We start from the raw sequence: 23625 nt of genomic DNA on the forward strand, positions 1-23625 counted from the left end.
AAAAAAATCTAAAGTTTGTAGTCAGGAAACCCAACTTTGTTGTTTGATGTAGTATTTCAAACAATATAAACAAAAACATCGAATCGTAATTATTAGATGATAAAACAAGAAAGTAAGATGAAAGTCATTAGACATTATCAATTCTTAAATGATATAACAAAAAAAAATATATTATTTTATTCTTCAAAATAATTCACATTATAAAAGTTTTATTTTTTCATATTTTTTGTTTAAGTGAACTTTCCAGAATATGATTTTACAATTCAATTCTTTTGTTGGAAAGCACATTTTTGGACATTATAGTCGTTATGCTGAGGACTTTCTGGTAGTCTGATAAACATGTCCGTCTTTCGTCGATAGTAGTAGCAAAATTGATAACTTTTTGTATTTTGTTAGTTTTTAAATTTTTTGATAATATAATTACTGAGGACTTTATGTTTCTCTATTTCTTGACATGCTTCAAACCATTTGTTTTGTGGGTATTGTTCGATTAAAGTTTTAACGTTTCTATTAAGGCTGAAGAGTGGTCAACAGAAGAAGTACACCCTTGATCGAATAAAAAGGGCGATTTTCTTAAGTATAATAATTCCACTTTTGCAAGAAAGCTTAAGTTATTCTGAATAATGAACATTTTTAAAACCCCCATTTTAAATATCTAACGTTTCGGTAAAAGTGTTTGTAATATGACCAAAATAACGACATTACATAGAACGTACTACATCATAATATCGATACAAACGCTTTATTCTGAAAACAAAAGCTATTTTTCTGTGTATTTTTCCTATAATGGGTAAAGTAATTGGTTTAGAATACTTAAGCCTATTTTTGGATTGTAATCGATAACAATCTTAATGTATTACAACACAAACTGATACACTAAAATGTTTCTAATTTGATATCATGCATCTTCAGAAAATGTTTTGTTGTTCTGCATTAGTGTTTGTTTAAGATAAGTTATTAATGTAAAATTAACGTCATAATCTACGATAATGTTACTAAAATAGAAAAATGGTAATGAATGCAAATTGGCTGCAGCATAGATAAATGCATTTCAGTTCACATTCAGTTCAGCCAACAAATTTTACTCCAAAAAATAACAAATTTCTATTACAATTTGAGCATTTTTGCGGTAAAAAGTAAACCTATCTAAATTCCTCTAGTTAACGGAAATTTCTGGGTATTTTTCATTAATTTGAAGCTATTGCCGAAACCAGAGATGGGAACTATAATACATGTAAAATATGTAAAGTAGAAACTGTTTTATACATTTTTGAAAATTATGGCGGTAAGTTAGAATACTCAGAGTTTAAATAGGTATACAGGGTAATTAATAATAATAATAATTGTCTTTATTTAGCACAAGGCTATAAGGAAAAACAAGTACAGGTATCAGTAAACTTAAAACTACGGTACTATAAATTATAGAATAAAAAAAAATAAAAGAGTAAAATATCAATCGGGTATAGTAAAACAGATTAAAATTTTGAAGACAATACATAATTTCGAATCAATTTTTTAAAAACATTCAAATCTTTGCAGTCCTTAAGAGTACCAGGCAGCATATTAAAATCGAGCAAGCCTCCATACAGTATAGAATTGTGCATGTGACTAGAATGACACTTCTCTATTAATGCAAAATTTGAGCAATGCCTTGTACTGTAGGTGTGAATATCGCTGAAAACCTTAATCCTGTCACAAATGTAAGAAGGCAACAGATTGTTTCTTAATTTAAAAGCAAATACATGGACGCTAAACACAATTTTTTGTTTGACTGACAAAAAGTTTAAAACATTCAATCCTAACCATTGGGATCTCGGAAAGTATAACACATACGAGAAAGTTTAAAATGGGGCTTAAATTAAAGTTAAACCAAATACTGTTTTAAAAGTTTCGATTTTCCTAATATTTCCGAAGATATCCAAAGAAAACTGAAATTTAGATTTTTTTGTTTTTTATTTATTTCTAACCTTATTTGAAGAGACATCCCAAAACCGAAAAAACATTTTCATTGCCACTTTTTATCAGCTACACGATGACGGATTCGTATTTGAGGCCCCACGTTTCGGCTATCGGCAGTCATCATCAACTTTCTTTTTTCTTATGGTCGACATATTAAATTTTGAAACGTCAAAATAGTACGTTTTTAATTTTGATTTCAGTGATGTATGACAACTTATGATTTGCTTTATAAATGACGAAATAATTCAAAAAAACTAATTTTACTTCAATAAGTTGGCTTTGAATTTATGAGAAGTTTTATGAACATGACTTGACAGAATCTGTCAAACGCGATTATTTAGACTGCACTACTTTCAATTAAACTTTTTTCACAAGAAAAACTTTTACTACTCTCTTTTACTTTATTTTGAGATTTATTAGAAATTTAATATGAGCACTTTGAGAGCATCATTTTGCAAACTTCAGTTTTATTTTTTCTATAACGTTAAGTGTAAATTATAAATTATGTAAATTAGATTAACCTTGGTTTTTTAAAAAAACACCAAATTTTAGCAAAAATGAAACTTTTTCTTAGGATACTATACTGACCGCTGCCATGTTGGATTTAAACCTGTGAAAGTGGCCATTTTTACTAATTTTGGCATAAAGAACACGAATCCGGTGTCAGTTTTGCTGTAACTGCCGCCGTTTTGTCACCGACCTTGAAATTATGGCATTTTGGCAGTTTTCAAAACATGGCACCCATAAAAAATTACATTTTGACAAATGACACTTTACCTCACATATCTACCATTATCCTAAACTAGTAAAGGCAGTTATAAAAGACAATTTTCAAAATTCAAACATTTTCCAAAAAAATTATGGGGTACCCCCTATAAAAACGTCAAAAAATCAGTTTTTTTTTTAGGTCAACCGGTGAGTTGTACGGAAAAATGTTATATTTAATAAAAAATCGTCTCTTTGAGGGGTATACATAGTAAAAATTTCACACGGCTCACTCAAACCGTTTTCGAGAGATTGTTAAGTTGCCAAACGGGGCAACTTAACAGTGCGCGCTCAACGTCACGTGATAACTCCATGCATTAGCTACCTACGATCATATGATATGTCTACAGAATGTTTCAAATAATCAACTCATTTTTGGAAAAATGTACCGACATTTGGTTCGAATGAAGGGTTTTCTTGGCCTACTATACTGACCGCCGCCATATTGGATTTAGACGTGTCAAGGGGTCATTTTAACTAATTTTAGCATGGAGAACATGAATCTGGTGTCCGTTTTGCTGTAACTGCCGCCATTTTGTCATTGACTTCAAAATTAGGGCATTTTGACGGTACTCAAAGCCAGCAAAGGTATAACTAATTTTTATTGAATTAATTTGTCATTTATCAAGCAAATCATAAGTTGTTGTCATACATCACTGAATTCAAAATAAAATGCTGTATTTGGTCGTGTAAAAATTATATTAACAATTATTCCTATTCACACCACATTCTGAACAAATTATTTTGTCACAGGTTGTGTCGTGGTCGGACAAATACTTATTTATTGAGATATTATTGTCTGGTATTAGCAGAAATAGTGCTGGTTTTATAAATATAATTGAACTATTAAAGAATTATACCCGAATACCCGATAATAAATAGAAACAACAACCTAACCCCAACCTTAATCAGACAAAAAGTGACGTATAATATGTCATACTTGTCATGTCATTCCTAGAAAATATTATACACATTTTTTTATGTATAAAACATAATTTTATACGTGTAATGTGTCATATTATTTTATACATACATTTTTACCCATCCCTGCCTGAAACCAAAATCTAGAAATACAAATAATGGTGCAGACCATGTAACTTGTAGAGTTTACTAAATATTTTCTGTTGAAAAGACAGTTCTGTTTTGCTTGAGACTTTTAGCATAATATGTCACAGTCAAATCACTTTTTGGCTACTAAAGGTGTATACTACCTATTTATAGGAACATTTCTTCCTGTAGTCTACTCTGTACAGGGTGCTGCATTTTCGATGGTTTTACGGGGTACAGAGAAAACGGTAATAGATAGAAAAAAAGTAGCATACGTGTTCTGATCTCTTTTTCTGAGCTGAGATGACCGGCGAAAAGTGGGCGGTGCAAACTTCTTTTGTTTCAAAGATACGGGGGCTTTTCGAAAATTGGTAATTTTTTAACCTCTTCTCTATTTCAGCTGCTCTTAAAGTTATCAAAAAAGGGAGAACGGTTCCCGGTAGTAGTTTTGATGTAGAATCCAATGGCGTAGTTAGTTTTTTTCTATTTCGTTTAGTTTCTGACATATGACAGTAAGTTACATTTTTTTAAATGGAACATCCTATATATTTTTACGTCATTTAATTCAGTTGATTTTTACCTTTTCAACGGTGTATTACAACATATAAGTTTGTAGAGGTTAATCCTGTTATTTTAAAAAAAGACCTTTGCTAAGCTAAAAAAAGGCCAATATCTAAAATACCAAACAAAATCGGAAATCAAATAAACTAACACATCAGAAAATTAAATATTTTTAATAAATCTTATTAAAAATCTAAGTTACAAACAGTTCTACCGTCACGTTAATAAGAAAAGTGGCCATTTCTATTTTCTACTATTTTTAACGTAGAAGTTGAAAAAACTGTTTATAAACGACATGTAACATGTTAATAAGAACATAGCCAAATTTTGTTTCGACTGTGGGTATTTTTATACATATTATTTAGTACTTTTTTGTTAAGGAAATGCTTTTTTTCTAATTACTAAGATTAACGTTTACAAACTTATATGTTTTAATACACCGTTGAAAAAGTAAAAATCAACAGAATTAAATTAACTAAAAATATATAGTGTGTTCCATTTAAAAAAATATAACTTACTGTCATGTCAGAAACTAAACGTAATAGAAAAAAACTGACTACGCCATTGGATTCTACGTCAAAACTTCTACCGGAAACCGTTTTTCCTTTTTTGATAACGTTAATAGCAAATGAAATACAGAGGAGGTTCCAAAATGACCAATTTTCAAAAGCCCCCCGTATCTTTGAAACAAAAGAAGTTTGCGCCGCCCACTTTTCGCCAGTCATCTCAGCTCAGAAAAAGAGATCAGAACACGTATGCTACTTTTTTTCTATCTATTACTGTTTTCTCTGTACTCCGTAAAACCATCGAAAATGCAGCACCCTGTACACTACGTAGTAAGAAGAAATATTGCCTTAAGATGATATAAATATAAATTCAGCAGTAAAAATGACAAAAATATATATTGATCAGACTGTAATCATTGTTATCACAATTCACGTATTATACAGCAGGAACCTAATTCAGAAGATGTAAAAGTAAAATTAAAAAGATAGAATAAATTTTCAAATGGTAATCACTTTTGCCTTTCTGTCTCAATAAAAATATTATACAAATATATTTTTCGTCGAAAGTGGATAATCCTGTTTGATAAGAAAGCGTGGGATATTTCCTAGATAATCGGTTGTTAAGTAAGTTTCAAGTGGAAATATTTACAAAACAAGTGGAAAGTCACAAAATACTACAAAAATTAAGTTATTTTTCAACCTAGACACTGCTGGCATAACTGAGTGTGTAGGTTTGATATTAATGTGTTATTGTCGGGGAACGTCGCAGAAACCATCAAAAAACTCAATTCTTTCCGCACATCAAATTAACCTGAAGTAACAGTTACCACTCCACCCTTAACACTCTCACAATTTCAATCAAAATAACCGAAAAAAAACCACGGATATGTTCATCGCGACAAATATACACCGACTGCAATATTAAACCGACAGGTGGCTGATCTTAATCTTTTTAAATTGTTATTTCACCGATCGGTAAACAAACGATTACCGGTCAAACTGTGCTAGGATAGGTAAACGAAACAGTACCGGAAAATAGGATTTACTTTTTACAATAATTATTAACCACTCTATTGGCCCGGATCAGTTTATATTGTAATTGCACGAGAAAAACAAAACAAAATTAATAAAACGCGCGCGCATGCGCCCCTATTGTTGATGATGATAATGTGGAGTTTTCGAGTGATGTGCTTAAACGATTATCGGTTAGTAAAAGTAAATCCCAGCTTTAGTTTATTTATAGAAACAGTGTTTTTTGGATTGTAAGTGTAATCCGGAATAATACTAAATTGCATCGCAGCTAAAAATAAACTTTATTGGAATCCTAACGCGAAATTACTTCAATTTATCACACTAAAGAACAAACTTCTTCAGTCCTACTTGTACTACAAGAGTACAGGCACTGTAGTACTCTAATAAATATTAAAAAAAAAAACATACGAAAACTAACTCTTATATCATTGGCACGTAATATTTGAACAATACCGCGTTTGTTTATTTACACATGGATTTGTTTTTACGATGCCAAGTTTAGGACCGGTTTGTGCTGTTTGACATCAGTTTAGCATTAATGTTTAGTTGGCATACAAATGCTACCCAATTTGCACTAAACAAGCTTGCCACAATTATTTACACTTGAACTTGCGCAAGGTTATTAAGATGATCAAGTGAAAAGTGTCAAGAAGCAGAGCTACAACAACAAAAATGAGTGACAATGAAGCAAAAAGACACAACAGTTGCAGAAAATCGAATATTTCAAATTGATAGTAAAAGCGTTTTACGTTTATTGTGTAAAAAACAAAATCAGTGAGAAAGAATCATGTTACAAACTAATGGGCTGGACAAAGATGAAGCAAAATTTCGTTAGTAACATGTGTCTTTCCAGCAAATGGATATATGATGACCACTAGTACAAATTTATGTTTCGGACTACACCATTTACACATGTAGTTTAGAAAGCGTCAGTGGAATTTTAGAAACCATAAGATGGATTTAAAAAATATCACTTGTATTTCAGAAAAGGTACTTTCAATTTTAGAATAATAACTTTGATTTTCGAAATTGCAATTTGTATTTCAGATTAGTCATTTGTATTATAGAAAAGAGCAGTTGGATTTTAGACATGGTCATTTGTAATTTGGAAAATTAAAGTTGAGCAAAAAAAGTAAATAAAAAAAAAGTAAATAAGTAAAAAAAGTAAATAGTTTACCGAATATTTTTAATAACAATGTGGTTTAACACGTTGGCGACATTGTGACCCACCCGTGGGACACAAAGAGTTTTCTTACATTCTTTCTGTGGGACGTTAGTGACATTTCGGTCAAAATTGTACTTTTCATATTTTAAACCGGGTAAATGTGTCATCATGTAAAACTGCTGACATTATTTTGTAGTAATTGCTAGTTTTAACTGTGACCCACCGGTGGAGCATGACGGCTGTTGGAGAAAAATTTATTCTGCAGCCATCGTGACCCACCGGTGGGTCAAACCGTATCAGCAAAATGTTAAAAAAAAAATTGTTTTTGTCTTGTCAAAAGCAAGAGTGAAAGCAAAAAAAGTGTCAACGTTTTGCGAAGACTGTGAAGGGCAAAACACCATATGTATTCTTTGCTTCAAAAAAATTCACCATAAATTTTTTCCCGATTTTTTAATTTTGTTTCCTTTTCCTCATTTGTTAAGTTGTTAAAATAAAAGAGTTCATTGATGTAGTAATAAAAAATGTAGTTACTTATATTCATAAATAAAGAATAACACTATTCTTTTAGCATTATATGTTGTTTTAGTTCGTTCTAATCTCAAAATTCCGAATTCTACGAAACCACGCTGCACATACAAAGATAAATCCGTGGTACAGCCGTAGCTCCAAATTCAAAGATGTTCTATATAAACGTAGCTTTCTATAAGCAATATAACACCCAATAGTCCGTGCCCCACCGGTGGGCACATATGTCCAGTAAGAAAACGCCGCGTGACCCACAAGTGGGTCATGACGTCGCCAACGTGTTAAGCAGTTCAATGAAAAATCGATTTATCTCGAAAACCGTTTATTTTATCGAAATAAAGGAAGGGTACAATTTTTCGATAAAAATGTCAAGAGTATCCATTAATGGCGTTTGCAGCTGAAAATAATGACATCTGTCAAAGTTTAAGCAAATTGTGTCTTAGGTCCAGTTAGTTCCTGCCTTTCGAAGACGAGATACCTGGTTTTCATGTCAAATAGAAGGTCTCTTTCGATAAAACATTAAACCCAATAATCATTACAATATACAAAGTGTTTCAAAAGTTACGGCCAAAAACGTTAATTGGAAGGCAGTTCTTTGGGGCTCAATATTTCCCTTAAGAGTGACTTTAAGAAAAAATTATATGAACAAATCGTATTATTTTGACCTCCCCTGCATGCCCCCGAGTGACTGTCATATAGTTATGGGACACCCTGTATATATTTTATATAAATTAATACTCCCGATGGGCGGGCTTTTTTGCTTATAGTGATATTATAAAAAAAACAATAAACTAATAACCACATAGAAACACAAAAAAATCTGAAATTGAAATAACGCATTCTAAAATACAAGTGATGTTTTCTGAAATACAAGTGACGAATCTGAAATACAACTTACGTTTTCTAAAACCAAATTTACGATAATGAAAAACAAGTTATAGATTCTGAAATCCAACTTATATTTTTAAAATCCAAGTGACATTTTCTAAACTACATGTGTAAATGGTGTAGATAATTTGAGTCCTTTAAAGTGGTTTTTCTACAAACGGATTAAAAATTAAATTTTGAACACCCTACTGAACTATTATAAATAACATTTGTAAATAGCAATGAATTTTTAATGCGTTTGTAAAAAAAATATTGTATAGTATTCGTGTTAAAAGTGTTTTTAAAGCGTCCATTTTCATGGAACAATGCACTTTTAACACTCATATCATAAATAGCTATTAGAGTTAGTCTATAAACTTGATGACATACCACTGTGGTTAGATTACATATTTTATTCTGCAATTTGCTGATTATTTGATTTAAAAAAACATTATTCTTCATACTTACATGAATATTCGCGAATTTTTTGAAATATTGGAATAACACCTTTAACCATGGCCACGTACACATCGTATAATCCGATAATTTGAATCATTGAATTAAATAAAGCTTTATCAACTTTAAAAACGTCGATGTGTGCACGTCAACTTGGAAATTTTGATCATCGGATAGAGAAACACAAGTGGTTTGGATCGATGCAAAAAAATCACACAAAAATAAAATGACGTAACTATGTAATAGAGAGGTAATATTAAATATGACAATTGCTTGTTTATTTTGTCACATTCAAAACGTTAGAGCAGTTCTACACATCTGTAAATATCCTCAATAATTCGCATCAAAATATTTGCCAAACTGAAAGTTTGAAGAACGGTATGGCAACTGTCTGGCACAAGAAATAAATTTCACAGTAAATGTCTTGTCAACCCTTAAAAATAACATAATTTCCCCAAAACCGTTTTTAAAAAGTTGCCAGATTTCACTACAACTCCCCAAGTTTTTTTTAAAGGTTTTTTGAAGTTTTGCTTTAATTACTTTCTTATACTTTGCAAATCCACTTAAATTGGTATTATCACGTCTAGTCAACATGGATTTGCTGATCTCAGATCATCTGAAAGAATCAGAACATTTTTCAACTCATAAACCTATAAAACTTACTTAAAATTATTTAGAACCGTAATGCTTTTAAGCATTTTTTTTTTTAAACTTTTATAGCTTCATAGAGTGGTATTTGACAATTTGCAGCATTCTGACACATTAAATTAGGTCCAACAGCTTTACGTCCCATCTGTCAAAAATCCTACTCGTGGAGCTCTAAAAAACATTTAATATGAATATCAATTTGAAAAGAACACACAGACTTCTCTACAACACATTTAATATGAATTTTAACTGATTGTGTTTGGAACATAGTTCTGGATTCTGGATATCCTAATTAATCACCTCAACAATAATGGATTCTACACAATTGCATACGCAGATGACATAGTTATCTTGCAGACCGCAAATTTGTGCGATAGAGCGCAGGATGGGCTCAAATTAATAGAAACATGGTGTAAGGAACACTGTCGATCAATCGGGACAAGACTGAGATGGTCCTTTATTATAATATATATATTTATAGAAAATATAGGAAATGTTAGGTTATCTTGTCTGATATCAGAGAAAAAACAATTTTATTTCGCCTAATAAAAAAATATAGAGCAGATTCAATATTTTTCAAATAAAATTTATCGAAATATTTCATTAAAAACCGTGGTCTGTATAAAACCCAAAATGTGCTCTAAACAAAAAATTCACATACAATTTGAAAGTAATTTGAGGATGTGTAAAACGGCTCTTAACCCATATTTTGTTTGATTTTTTTACATATGCGTGAACAGGTTTTAAAATGGAATTCACTGATTTCGTCATGATTCAGAAAGTTCAGTTCAGAATCATAAGCCCAAACAAGGTTACTATGAGTTTTACATAGTTTTAAACATTTTTCAAAGCTTCTTAATAAAAGCTTTAAGTAAAGCAAAACCATCCAAAATTGATATAATTGTTTTTTTCTCTCTTTAGATCAACTCCTATCCTTTAAATCCTGGATCAGAATGAATAATCAAATCCAGTTTGTACGTTTCAGACAGGCATGAATCTTAATAGCTTGGCTAGAATTTGCAACACTCTGTTGTGATTATAAACTTTTTCCAAAGTTAATAACAGCGATTTGACATTAAAGTTATAAAATGATAATGTCAATTAGTGTTTCTGTTAAAAGCTGAAAAGATTAAACCAATTTGTTTCAAGTGAAAAGCTTTTTAAGCGGTGCTAAATTGGAAGCGGAAAGTTATAATATCCGATGCCCAAGCACCGTATAACAAAAATTAATAAATGTCAGGGGGCAACAAAGGATGATAATAATAATAAATTACAAGAGAAGAGAACACACCAGATGGGGTTGAACGTGGAATTAATAACATTCAGGGTGGTGTAAACTTGAAAACATATCGTTGTATTTCTTCATTTACCTGAACAGTGAAAAGTAATACCCCAATAAACAGGGTGTCACATTATGTAATGTCACTATCTAGTGAATAATTTAATAATTAGTACAAAAAGAGAATAGAGATGTGATAAATTAAACATTACGTTTGTTGTAAGTACATCAATCATACAGGTGTGGAAATTTTATGAAAAAAGTGCTCATTATACTGTAAAAGTCCGATAATCTGAATCAAATCTTTCCTAACAAGTGAATAGGAAGACGTGAACTTATTGGATGGTCCTCCAAATCCCCAGATCGTACGCCTTTAACCTTTTTCCTTTCTAGTCATTTAAAAAATGTGTATAAAACTAGACCAGAAAATATAGAGGAATTGAAAGTGAGAATAACATTTGAATGTGGGAAAATAAATGAAGAAGTTATAATTAAGTGCAACAAGAGTTAAAGAGCCAAACACAAGAGACGCCCAATTTTGAACACAACTTTCTAAAGATGAATTATAATATATGATATGAAGTCTGCGTTCCTCTTGACTAACTATAAAATTGAAATCTGTAAGAGTCTTTTTCATTTTGAACACTGAACCACTTACAGAGAATTCGAGCCCTGATAGAGAAAACATCAGAATATAATATCCCAATCCATATCGCTTTTATCAATTTCCAGAAAGCATTCAATTCGATCGAGATATGACGAATATTCATGTCCATGGACAGACAATGCGCGAATCGATTCCAGATATACAACACTCATCAGGAATATATTATCAGAATGCAGCTTTCCATATAAAAATCGACGAGAATGAACACTAATAATATCAAAATTGAACAAGGTGATACAATTTTATCGAAGCTGTTTACACTCGCACTGGAATATGTTTTTAAAAGACTCCCATGAGGGAAAAAGGGAATCTAGATCGATGGATCATACTGAGTCATCTTAGATTTGCTGATGACATTGTGCATAGCTGAGATCGAATCAATACTTTAGGAATTGAATCAGGAGTCGGAGAGAGTGGAGTTATTCACAGACCAGAATATTGACCTCAGGAAATGTTCAAATACTCTTAGACAACGTTATTATCCAAGTAGTTGATGAATACAACTAGTCTCTTGGGCAGCATTTGGAAAAATGTCCCATATACTGAGAGATAACACAATTCCCATCAATTTAAAAATAATAGTGTATGATACCTGTATCCTGCCAGTATCTACTTATGGACTCGAGACAGTTGGAATATCTCTCAGAGATAAAATTAGGAATGAAGAGATGCGCAGAAAAACGAAAGTTAAGGAGATAGTGGAAAGAATTGCGGAGCTGAAATGGCAATAGACGGGTCACATCCCACGATAGAAGGATGGGAGATGGACCCAGGAAAACAAAAAGGAGTGTTGGTAGACCCCCCCTTGCGATGGATAGACGACATCAGACAGATTGCCAATAATCGATGGTATCAGCTGGCTCAGAACAGAGGGGAATAGAAGATGTTAGGCTAGGTTAGGTTAGGTTAGATTATTACACTAAAACTCTGGTTTTTGTGGATGAGTAAATAGTGATTAGAATCCTTTACGAAAATATGACAACGTTCATTGTGACTTTTAACATTTTACCAAAAAATTTCTGATTTGACCCTTTAACATTTTTTGTCATTCCATGGATACAGTAGATCCAAAAAGATCGTAAATACAGTTGTTTCAATTTAAAAAAAAAAAATATAACATTTAAGATTTTTAAGGAGAAAACCTTTGACAGCAGTTGGTAAAAGGAATAATATATGATTTTAAAGAAAAAGCTGTTGTCCTCGATAAAATTGTTCACTGTTGTGTTTCGCATTTGTGTATAATTTAAACACTCGGAAATCAAGCCGCTACGTTACGCTTTTCGCGGGTTCGTGAAAATACAGAAACTAATACACTTCAGGTAAAAATGAAGTTACTTACCCCTCGTGAATCTCTAAACAATATGGCCGCATGATGTGGATCTAGGAACGCGTCGGAAGCTCTGTGAATATTGGTAGGAATTATGGCACCTAGAGATTGCCGCCTCCTTTCCGGATCCAGCGACCTTTGTTTTAATTGAGCTCCTTTAAGAACAGAAAAGAAAAATGTTAAATAACTTTAATGTTAAATGTTAAGTGAAACATTCCAAAACGAGATATTGCTTGAATTACTTTTGCCATAATACAACACTCAATACAAAGAAAACTTTTCTTCGTAGGTATATTGAAATAACTTTTTTTCCATTCGCCTGTCTAACCTCATTATAAGATCCTATAAAAAAAACAGTTTTATGTGTTTATCTCGCCGTCCCCATTTCCATTTATATTCGAGACAAAAATGGGACTGTCTGTAGAGCACCAGCTAATAATGCTAGATATTAGACCACATGCCAACCCATATTGTCGTAACAAACGGTTTGGCTAGCTAACAAGAAAACGATTTGATCCTCTCGGAAATGAATATCTTTCATATATTATAATGCAACAACAAACGCAAGTACAATAACAGTGTCGTAAAGAAAAATGCTAATTTTTATTGACTAGAGTGGGATGAAAAACGTCCACTAAAAGTCATAATGAATTGTAAGGCAAACAAATATTACAAATCAACTTATTTAAATATTATTTGTGTAAGTGGTTTTGAATTATTTGTTAACAAGCAGCCTGAGTGGCAGCTTTCATAACAAACTCACACTGATTAACGACTAGCAGGATCAGTTAATACACGCTTGCACATTAGGTGTTAAGACAGGTTTTCATGTAACAATCTTAAAAAATAATTCCTGTATTGAACTTGAGTGGAAATTATTCAGTTTACCAATCAATAATTGCTTTATGTGTTATATTTGATCAGATTATTGTAATTTACAACTAAATAATGTCAGGAAACCTATTAATTAAAATTTTTATTGGTGTCAATTAGTACTGTTGTGTCAAGTTTGATAAAAGCTCCTTAATGGCATATTTCTTTGACTTAAAAACGAAAAGTGAATGTTGCTTTGGACAGTAGGGGTTAGGAAAAGTTACTGAATGTTTAATGCCTGGAAAGAATGAGACAAGCAATGAACCAAGTATGTTGAGAATTCGGTTCTACTGTGTTAATACTTGTAACAAACGAAGATACATCCATCCTGGCAAATTCCTGTTGTAAACTTTTACCCTTTTAATCTGCTCTACTAATGTGCTTTCGACAATTCCGGAACAAACACTGCTTCTGAGAAAAAAAAACTAGATCAGAAAGGGTGGTATTACTCACATCCAATGAGAATTTTCACTTGTCCAATTTCGACAGTTTTGTAACCCACATTTTACACCTATTCAATTACCTCATCAGAGAACAAAATTTGATTGAACAGATTTTGATTTTTGTTGAATTTACGCATCTTCAGTTCCAGTTTCTTCAAATTTACGGATGGCTCAAAAAATAGCACATTAGATCAGAGAAAGAACAATAATTGTCATTTAAAAACACATGATACCATAAAAACTATAGTTTTCCTTCATAATTAAATAGCTGTCAAACTGTTAGTTGACTCTGAGGTTAGAATAAAAAAATAACTAATTTCGATTGAAATATCACTCCATAAGTTTTTTCATTCTACATTATGAGTCACTCCATTTCCCTGTATACAGGGTGAGCCAAATTTGTGATTCTTGTATGACAATTTATTTTGTTTATCTTTAGAGATACAGAGTCGATTAAAGGACATACCAGGTTTCCAAATTGAGAAAATGTGCCAGAATGGTTTTTGAACCTCCTTTCATACAGATGTTAGTACATGCCTGAAAAGTTAATGGTACTAATCAACACATCGTTGAAAAGGTAATTTTAAGATTTATCAAAGTTATTTATATAACTGGGAAACAAAAGAGGATACATCTTTTCTGAAAACTTCATCAAATTCTTTGTAAAATAGTGCATTAAGAATGTCTTCATTTCAAAATTGCCATTGACGTGGTTTAGACACTAAAAAATCAAAATATGCTTTTAGCATATTTTCTCTTTTAGAAAACTGGGAAAGATAGTTAATTTTGGAAAACCGGGTATGAGTTTTAAATTCTCTAAAATCTTCCCCATTTAACCCAAAATAAACAAAATCCCCATACATGCATCACCAACTTAGCACACCTTGTAAACCTCAATCTCACATAAGTTTAAAACAAGTAATAATTTTTAATAAGCGTTCGAAATAATTCATTGTCAGAGTAATTTCACACAGTGAATAACAAAATGTAAAGAATTAATATTAGTGCTCTTCTAAGATTTCTTAATAATAATAATAACCAAATAATCGTTATTACATTATTACATAATCCAACATTAACCCATTATAACAAGCTATTCTAAGTACTAAAGATCAATTTTTCTAATACCAAAAATTTGTTGGTTTTCTACTTATTCTAATATATTTTTCCCCTGGAATATGAAAAAAAAAAAAAAAAAAATGACGAAAGACAAAGTTGAAAGCTAGTTAATCAGGCCAAAAGTAAAATATTTCTAAAAGTCGATGTCCTACATTTTGTTTGAATACAAACTCAGCATAACATTACAATAAACATTAGAAAGAAACTTTAACAAAATCTGGAAAGTGATTTTTAAAAAATGTAAAAAAAAATATTTCCTTTAATTTTAAGTCACCGTTTCTTAAAAACCAATCTTTTGCGACCTTCGAGTAAAAAAATTATGAGGAGGTAACAATATACCCCGTTTGTGCATTAAGCGACCAAAACGGAAGTCGCCATCTTTGTGAACGACATCAATTGCGCATTCGCCATTTGTTTTGCTTTTCGGTCCGTTTAAGGTTAATTTTTGCAAACTTAAATTAGTTAAGAATTATTATTGACGAGTGGATTTGTGAATAGTGGGCAACAGCAGAATGATTATCGTCTGACAGTGCCCACCGGAAATTTACGGCCGCCATACTGAACGATTTTTGTCTCCCACTTCAGTTGCTATTGCTCATTCCTGCTATATTTTTTTATGCATTGTTTGCGGCCCCATGTTAATATAAACTTCTAGTTTATCCATTCCTTTAAAAACACCCTGTATACATCAATGGACTATACAATGCAAGAAGTACAGAATTCAGTCATATTGGTTGTACTATCCATGGTGAATGTGCCCACAACAGTGCAGTCACCATTATGTCTGATATGCATAACCTAGTTTGATTAATAATAAAAAAAATTTAAATATAATGAGCTGATAAAATACAATCTTGACGGTTTTAACATACAACCTCAATCAACTATCAAAAACCAATCCACCAAAATAACAGGTTTACACGGTTTAACTATAATACTTTGCTAACTTTATCAAATAAAGTATTTACTTGAAAAGTAAACAATACAAGTTATAATCGTACATTGTTTATTTATTTGGTTACAAACCCTACAAAAATACATCCAATTATAGGGTAGGTTAGTTGAACACAATGATCAACCAATATAGCAAATACACAATTAGCCACAAAGTCTACAGCATTTCTTGAATCAGCCTTCTAAATCTATTTAAGTATCAAAAATATCACATTGATCCCTAATTCGATTATATAATTTACACATCCTTATAATAGGAGAGTTCAAATAATTGGTTCGTGCTGTGTCAACATACATGGTTGTGGGATTTCTGGTTTGATAATAAAGCTAACAAATTGGGGTCTTCAATATTGTTATTAATCTGTGTAAAAACAACAAATAGGCCACAGTAGGACTTTCTAAGGTGTGAAAATTATATCTCTTCATAATGTTAACCTTAGGTATATGAAACTGAACCTGTTTCCTTGTAATTTACATATCTTAGCATTTTATTTTCAACTTTTTCTAAGCTATACTTATGGATATTATAGTGAGAACTCCAAATAACAGAGCAATATTCTAAGACACTTCTTATATATGACACAAGTGTCTTTACACATGTCATAGTGTTAAAGCTCTTGCAGATACGAACTATAAATCCATAAATAGGTAATCAAAAGTAACTCTGCAACACTGCTCCATTAATTGTGTAGCCGAAATGTAAACTAAGGACATAACATTGACAGATATTAAGTTCCAAACCGTTTTCAACTGTCCAACTATAAATTTTGTTCAGATCCTCTTAAGGGTAGATCGCCTCGAGTTATTATGAGGCACTTTGCCAGTATTACGAAGCATTTTGAGGTATTACAAGGCATTACAAGGTATTACGAGGCATTTTTAAGGTATTTCATAGAATTTTCAGGCATTGACTGTATATTTCAAAATGTTTTGCGATATTTTAAGAAATACATTGTAGTAGACCAAGCAGTAGACAATATAGTGTATAAATATAACAAAATGAACCGCACATGTAATTATTATGGTAAAATCCTTGTTACATGATATTAAGTTGAAACAATATTCATTACAAATTATTATAATAGTTTACCAATTTTTCAACATTTAAACTACATTTTTAAGGTCACGTGACTGTTTTTGACAGGTGTCAACTGGACTTTACAGTGTTGCAAGCTCTAAAATAGCATAACGTGTACTTTGCAATTTAAGTGTTTACAACTGTCCAAATAAAAATTTTCCAAAGTTTAAACTTTGTTTAGAAGGTTACGTCACTGTTTTTGACAATGTCAACTGGTCTTTACAGTGTTGCAAGCTCAAAAATTGAATTATCCAAGTCACGTGACGTGTATTTTGTAATTTAAGTTTTTACAACTGTCTGTGTAAATTATATTTATCAATTTCTCAAAGTTTAAACTGCGTTTTGAAGGTTACGTCACTGTTTTTGAAACAATCTCAACTAGTCTTTACAGTGTTGCAAGCTCAAAAATTAAATTATCAAAGTCACGTGACGTAGTTATCTAAATTTAAAATACTATGTATTTAATTTTTCAACTGTTTCTTTTAAATGATAGGTGTCATTATTTGACAGGTGCTAACTTGATTACTATGACAGTTAGAAGATTCGTTTAAACGTCAAAATATAACCCGTAATTTCAGACAACCGTACAACAAATATTTTTGTGTGTTAGAATTTGAAAAAACAGTCACCTGACCTTAGAAAATCAATTTTAAGCTTTCGGCACAAGATCAAATCAAGTATCAAAAGTTTGGAAAAACGTTGTCACCTAACCTAAAAACTGTCACGTGACTTTAAAAAAAAGTGAATTTTAAACTTTTGGGTCTTGAAAATTTGGAAAAGCAATCAGGTAACCTGAGAAAGTATTTTTTTTTTGAATCATTAATCCTTATGACATTTTGAAAAGGGTCAAAATGTCATGTACAAATTGTAGTTGCAGATATGCTACTTAATTAATCTGCTCTAAAAACTGCCACGTGACCAAAAAAAATTCAAGGGTGTATTTTATCATTGTCTCAATACCAAGGGCCCTTACAACTAAATTTAAGAATGCTACAAATGTGTAGGTAAACATTTGAAGGCATTCTGAGGCAGTTTAAATAATTTAAAGGCATTTCGAGGTATTTCAAGGTAATATGAAGCATTTTAGGCAGTTTTACTATGACGCATTGGAACAATAATGAAGCATTGTGAGGTATTTTAAAGGCATTTCAAGGTATTTTGTATGCGAAAAGGCATTTTGGTGTACAAAAAATTATCGGCGGTCTACTCCTCGTTGGCAGTCTTCTATGTTTTTTATTGTAAGCTATAATTTTAAGTCATCAGCAAATAGTAATATTTTGGACTTATTAACGGTATCAATTAAGTTGTTGTGTACATTAGTGTTCCAAAGTTAAATCCTTGCGAGACACCTGAATCTAGTTTCTCGTTTTCTAGTTTTTTAAGAAAAATATTGTGTGGGATACATTTAAAAGCCTTTGCAAAATCTGTGTAAACAACATCTACTTGACATTTCTTGTCCAACTTTTCTGCTATGTACTGTGTTATATTGCATACATTTGTAACAGTGGATTTATTCTTAAGAAACCCATGTTGTCTGTGTGATATTTTATTACGTACATAATTATAAACCTGTTTATATATCATTGATTCGAATATTTTCGCAGGACATGACAAAATGGCAATCGGTCTATAACTTTTGATGTATTTCCTTCTTCTTTCCATACGATTGGAAAACTTTTAGTACTCAATGACAAGTTAAATAATATTCTTGTAAATACTTAACTAATACATTCAAGAGAAAGTAAAAACATATAAATAAATGGACATAAAACCCTCATTATTATTATCAAAAAAGGTGTGTAAGTACTGTGTAAATCACTCTTTAACCATTTTGTTTTACCATAAAATCATCCCATCTTATCAAAAGTATTTCGATTTTTTTGATAATGCGTGCAACTGGACAAAGTAATACAATAAACTCTAAACGACAATGACATTTAACTGTACTTATCCCCTTGATAAAAACCTTGACAAAGATGGTTGACCTTTTCTGGTTCCTCTCAGCTTTTGTAAACATTTGCATAGTGGTAAACAGTTACCACAATCCGTACCGGGTTTTTATATTTATACATTAATTGCCTTGAACTACTTATGCAGTTATGCACATAAAATATCTGTTATTGACTTAAAAACCATTTTTTACAACCGCCCATGAAATATTAATAATAACAAGCATTTTTTTATATGTGTTTTGTAAATGGAATTCTTTCGACATTTCAAACGTTAATTACTATCGGGGTGACATTTTTGCCCTCGTTGGGTTAGTAATACAAATAACCGTAATTACTAGAATGTGATGTACACGTGTGGTGTTGTTTTTTCTTAAAGGTTACTTGAAAAGAAAGTGGTAATAAGTAATCAAAACTAATCCCAATAAATAATGTATGACCAGCATTTCTAGGAGAAAGTAATTATTAAATAGCCCTACCCATTTCATTATCTAGACAAAAACTTGATTCAAACAATTTTTTTATTGTGGTTAAATAACTATTCGCAGAACAGCAAGTAAACAAATGATTTTAAATAACAGAAAAACAACACAATGTTTGTTGGTATTAGTTGTTATGATGTCAGAAATAACTCTTACTCTTTGAAGAGTAGAATTGCGCGCAATTTAATTAAATCCATTCAATTGAACTGAATTAAAAATACACCAGTGGAAAAATCTGCACCGTTGCAATTTCGAGTAACAAAGCAATGTTTGAAGGGCTTATATCGAAAAATAGGTAAAAATCCACTTTAGATAACTGATATTTGAGCTGTTAGTGACCGTGTAAATGTGCTTGATATTCGAAAAATGTACATGCACTTATCAAACTAGAAAGGACAAACAGGTATTTTCAAGAAGTTTTTGAAAAATATTATTAGGTACTTGTCTTGGAAAATAAGCCAAAACAAACTATTTATGGTGGTTATTTTAAATGAAGTAAACTAACTTGTACCAACTAAATAATAGGAGGTACTGTATTTGGAAAACTATCCATCCTAAGTTATAAATAATAAGAGTTATAAATCGTTCCCCAATTGGATCACCGGGGGGAATTGTGTCAAAATGAAGTCCGGAAGGAGAGACTAAGTCTGCGGGGCGAAGCGAAGTAAGGGTTGGTACTTGGAATGTGCGTAGCTTATATGAGGCCGGAAAACTGGCCAACCTACTAGAGGAAATGAAGAGACTGAAGATGGACATTCTGGGTGTAGCGGAAACGTGGTGGCCTCAGGCTGGAGTGTGTCACGTTTCTGGACTATTCAGGAAATAATGACAGAAATCATAGAAAGGGAGTAGGAATAGTCCTGACTGAAAAGTTATCCAGATCTGTAATAAATATTCTCCCTTATTCAAACAAGTTAAAAATCATGAGATAAACATGATTATGGGTGATTTCAATGCCAAAGTGGGAGAAGGAAATTTGAAGCATTGGTGGGACCTTATGGACTAGGATTACGCAATGATCGTGGTGAACGTCTTTGCCAATTCTGCCAAGAGAAAAACATGAAAATAACAAGCACATGGTACAAGCTGCCACTTAGACGCTTATATACGTGGAAGGCTCCAGGAGATCGCCCAGACAACATAATCCGCAATCAGATCGATTACATACTCATCAACAAACGTTATGACACATCGGTAAAGAGAGTATGCACCTATCTGGCGCCGATGTGCCCTCAGACCATGTGCTCTTGATGGCGGAAATCAAAATCAACACCCACCACAGCAAAAGATCGATTACGAAAGACTTAAAGATGAAGAACCAAACCACCAAAAATCTTGATGAGAAAATACTGACAACCATAGATCCACAGACGGTAGAGGAAGCTAACATGGGTGACGTATGGCAAGAAATGGAGACTGCCATGACCAATATTGCGAAAGCAGAATTGGGACATAAACGAAAAGCACAAAAACACGATTGGATGACAGGTGAGATACTGGCGCTGAGGAACGAAGAGGGTACCAGAACAAAGGGACTGGTGATAACTACAAAACAATCGAGAAAGTCATTAGAACGAAGATAAGAACCGCTAAGAATGGCTGAAACAACAGTGTGAAGAACTAGAACAACTACCAAGAATATAAAGGGGTCAGACAAGAGTGTGTTCTCTCTCCACTTCTCTTCAATTGATATTCTAGAGAACCCTAGAAGAACGCAACGTGGGCGTTAAGGTGAATGGTGTATGGGTCAACAATATTCGTTATGCGGACGACACAGTTCTAATTGCAGATAACATTGATGATTTGCGGGATATGCTTGGGACCGTCGGGTGACGCAGTAAGAACATGGTCCTCAATATCAACACCAAGAAGACTAAATTCATGATAATTACTCGACAGCCACAAGAAAAATATGCAAAAGGTCAGGTGAATTGGCGCTTTGACAATTATTTTGGCATTTTATTTGTCAGTCTATATATTTCGATATCATACCGTTTTCATGCAACTTCGATCCTGATACGATTGCACACAGGTGAGCAAAATTTTAGAAGAAATTACGGTATAACAACTGATGGTATGCAAAAGACTACAAAAAAAAAAAATTTTCTGACAAAATCAAACGAATAGCTAAAAAATATAACATCAGAACAATATTTAGAACTCAAAACAAAACCTCACAATGAAAATGAATCTACAAGAAACGTGATATATAAAATTCCTTGCGAATGCAATCAATTTTATATTGGTGAAACCTCCAGACCATTAAAAAAACGTATTAAAGAACACCAAAATTATTTAAGAACTGGAGACTTTCACAAATCTAATATATGCCAACACGCGTTTGCTAATGATCATAGAGTCAAATGGAATGAATGTAGTATCATAGACAAAGAAACTTTTTCAAAAAGACGTAAAATAAAAGAAAGTGCATATATTAGATTAAACCATGACTCCTGTGTTGCTACTTCCTCTATTAATATTGACCAAACTTGGTTAAATATTCTAGAGGAGGAGATAACACTTGGTCATATCAAACGAAACTGAAATTTCTTGTAATTTTGTTTTCATTATAAAACCCACCTTTCACTACAAAAATAGATAACCTTTCCTATTGGAATGACAAAAGTCAAAATTTATGTCAATTTTTATTGACAAAACCCTTCTCAGAGTTCCAAATTGAACATTATCAGGTTTAATATTTATTAAGTTGTTGTTTTCTGTGTTCTGCCGTTGTGTTCTTTCTTTTTTAGATTCTCTGAAGACGGTGGTAGATTTTCCACCGAAACGTCAGCGTTTTTAGGTAACAAGACCGAGCCTAAGTCAGTGGTCTTGTGTTGGGACGACTAGGTTAATGTTATTTTCAACTTAGTTGAAAATAGTGCGAAATTCCAAAGACTATAATTTGCAATTTTTTAAAAAATACACTTACCTTCTTTTAAAATAGTGTTGTATATCCTATAAGTACTCTCACAATCACTCAACGCCGGCCTTTTAATATTACAATCGAGTGACTTGCTCCGCTCCCTAAAGTCATCTCCGGGATTATTTCCGCTTTCGCTGCACGAATTCCTCCTGTATCCATTCTCGGACCGCCAATTATGCACTTTTTTCCGAAAATGTCCTATCAGCTCTTGAATCGAGTGATGGTGATGATGGCCGGTGTGTCTCTTGAAAAAATTTTCTTTTGGTGAGGAACTGAACTCCACTTTAGGGGAGGAGGAATAGTCCGACTTTGAGTCCACTCGCGGTGAGGAACTGAAACTCTGATTTTCGCTTTCATCCGAGGGAGTTTCCGGACAACTTTCGATGCTGACAGTCGGCGATGGCGTCGGATTGTAGTGCGAATAATTGTTTAGGTGCTGGTGATTGTAGTGCCCTAAATAACCTAATTGGCGGATGTGTTGAGGAGGCGTCAATTGAGTAGGATGCGACGGCATTGATGGTTGCTGGTTGATTTGAAACAAATTGCTGTAACTCTGCATTTTGGAACCAAAAGAGTCAGCGAGCCATTAGCAGCCACTGTAAGTTTGATCCTAGATTGATAACCTAGAAAGGGTTGGTTTCAATTACCGGAAAGGTGAGGTTTAATAAACCTCGCTTTTTGGAATGGTATTATTAAACGTAGTTTTTTATGCCAGAAAAGTATTTTCATTTTGAAAAAGCTGTCAAGACTTTGAAAGTTTGTTTTGCCTAGTCAGTCTAACTTATGGAGGTGGTTACGTGTTTCACACTGTATCTTCATTATTTCGGAGAGAAAAAAATCTGAAAAAATTTGACGTTTTACCAGTAAACCCACTTGACTTTTGTGCCAAATGTCAAAATTGTCAATTTTCTGTCAGCTTTGTTCTCTACTACACAATTCCTGAAATGTAATTTTTGAGTGTTTAAAAAAGATATAACTTTTAAGTCCTCTACTTTCTTTA

General features: G+C 32.3%; 1 protein-coding gene and 1 long non-coding RNA gene across 5 annotated transcripts in view; both read right to left on the minus strand.

Moving 5' to 3' along the window:
• Positions 1–23625, minus strand: part of SNF4Agamma (SNF4/AMP-activated protein kinase gamma subunit) — a 161041-nt gene that overhangs the window by 39799 nt on the left and 97617 nt on the right. For all 3 annotated transcript variants that reach the window (XM_081974127.1, XM_081974125.1, XM_081974126.1), the window contains exon 10: positions 12817–12959. In XM_081974127.1, coding sequence (XP_081830253.1) covers positions 12817–12959 — 143 coding nt within the window. The remainder of the gene's footprint in view (positions 1–12816; positions 12960–23625) is intronic.
• On the minus strand, positions 13389–14401 carry LOC145725394 (uncharacterized). 2 transcript variants are annotated; one of them, XR_014177258.1, is made up of 3 exons: positions 14131–14401; positions 13980–14088; positions 13389–13915 (listed from the first exon to the last, which is right to left on the minus strand). It is a non-coding gene; the product is annotated as an uncharacterized LOC145725394 (long non-coding RNA). The 2 variants fall into 2 exon arrangements; XR_014177257.1 differs by having other exon boundaries at positions 13389–14088.

Source organism: Ips typographus, linkage group LG2 (genome assembly GCF_016097725.1).
Source record: "Ips typographus isolate SLU linkage group LG2, UJ_Ityp_2.0, whole genome shotgun sequence".
Lineage (NCBI taxonomy): Eukaryota > Metazoa > Arthropoda > Insecta > Coleoptera > Curculionidae > Ips > Ips typographus.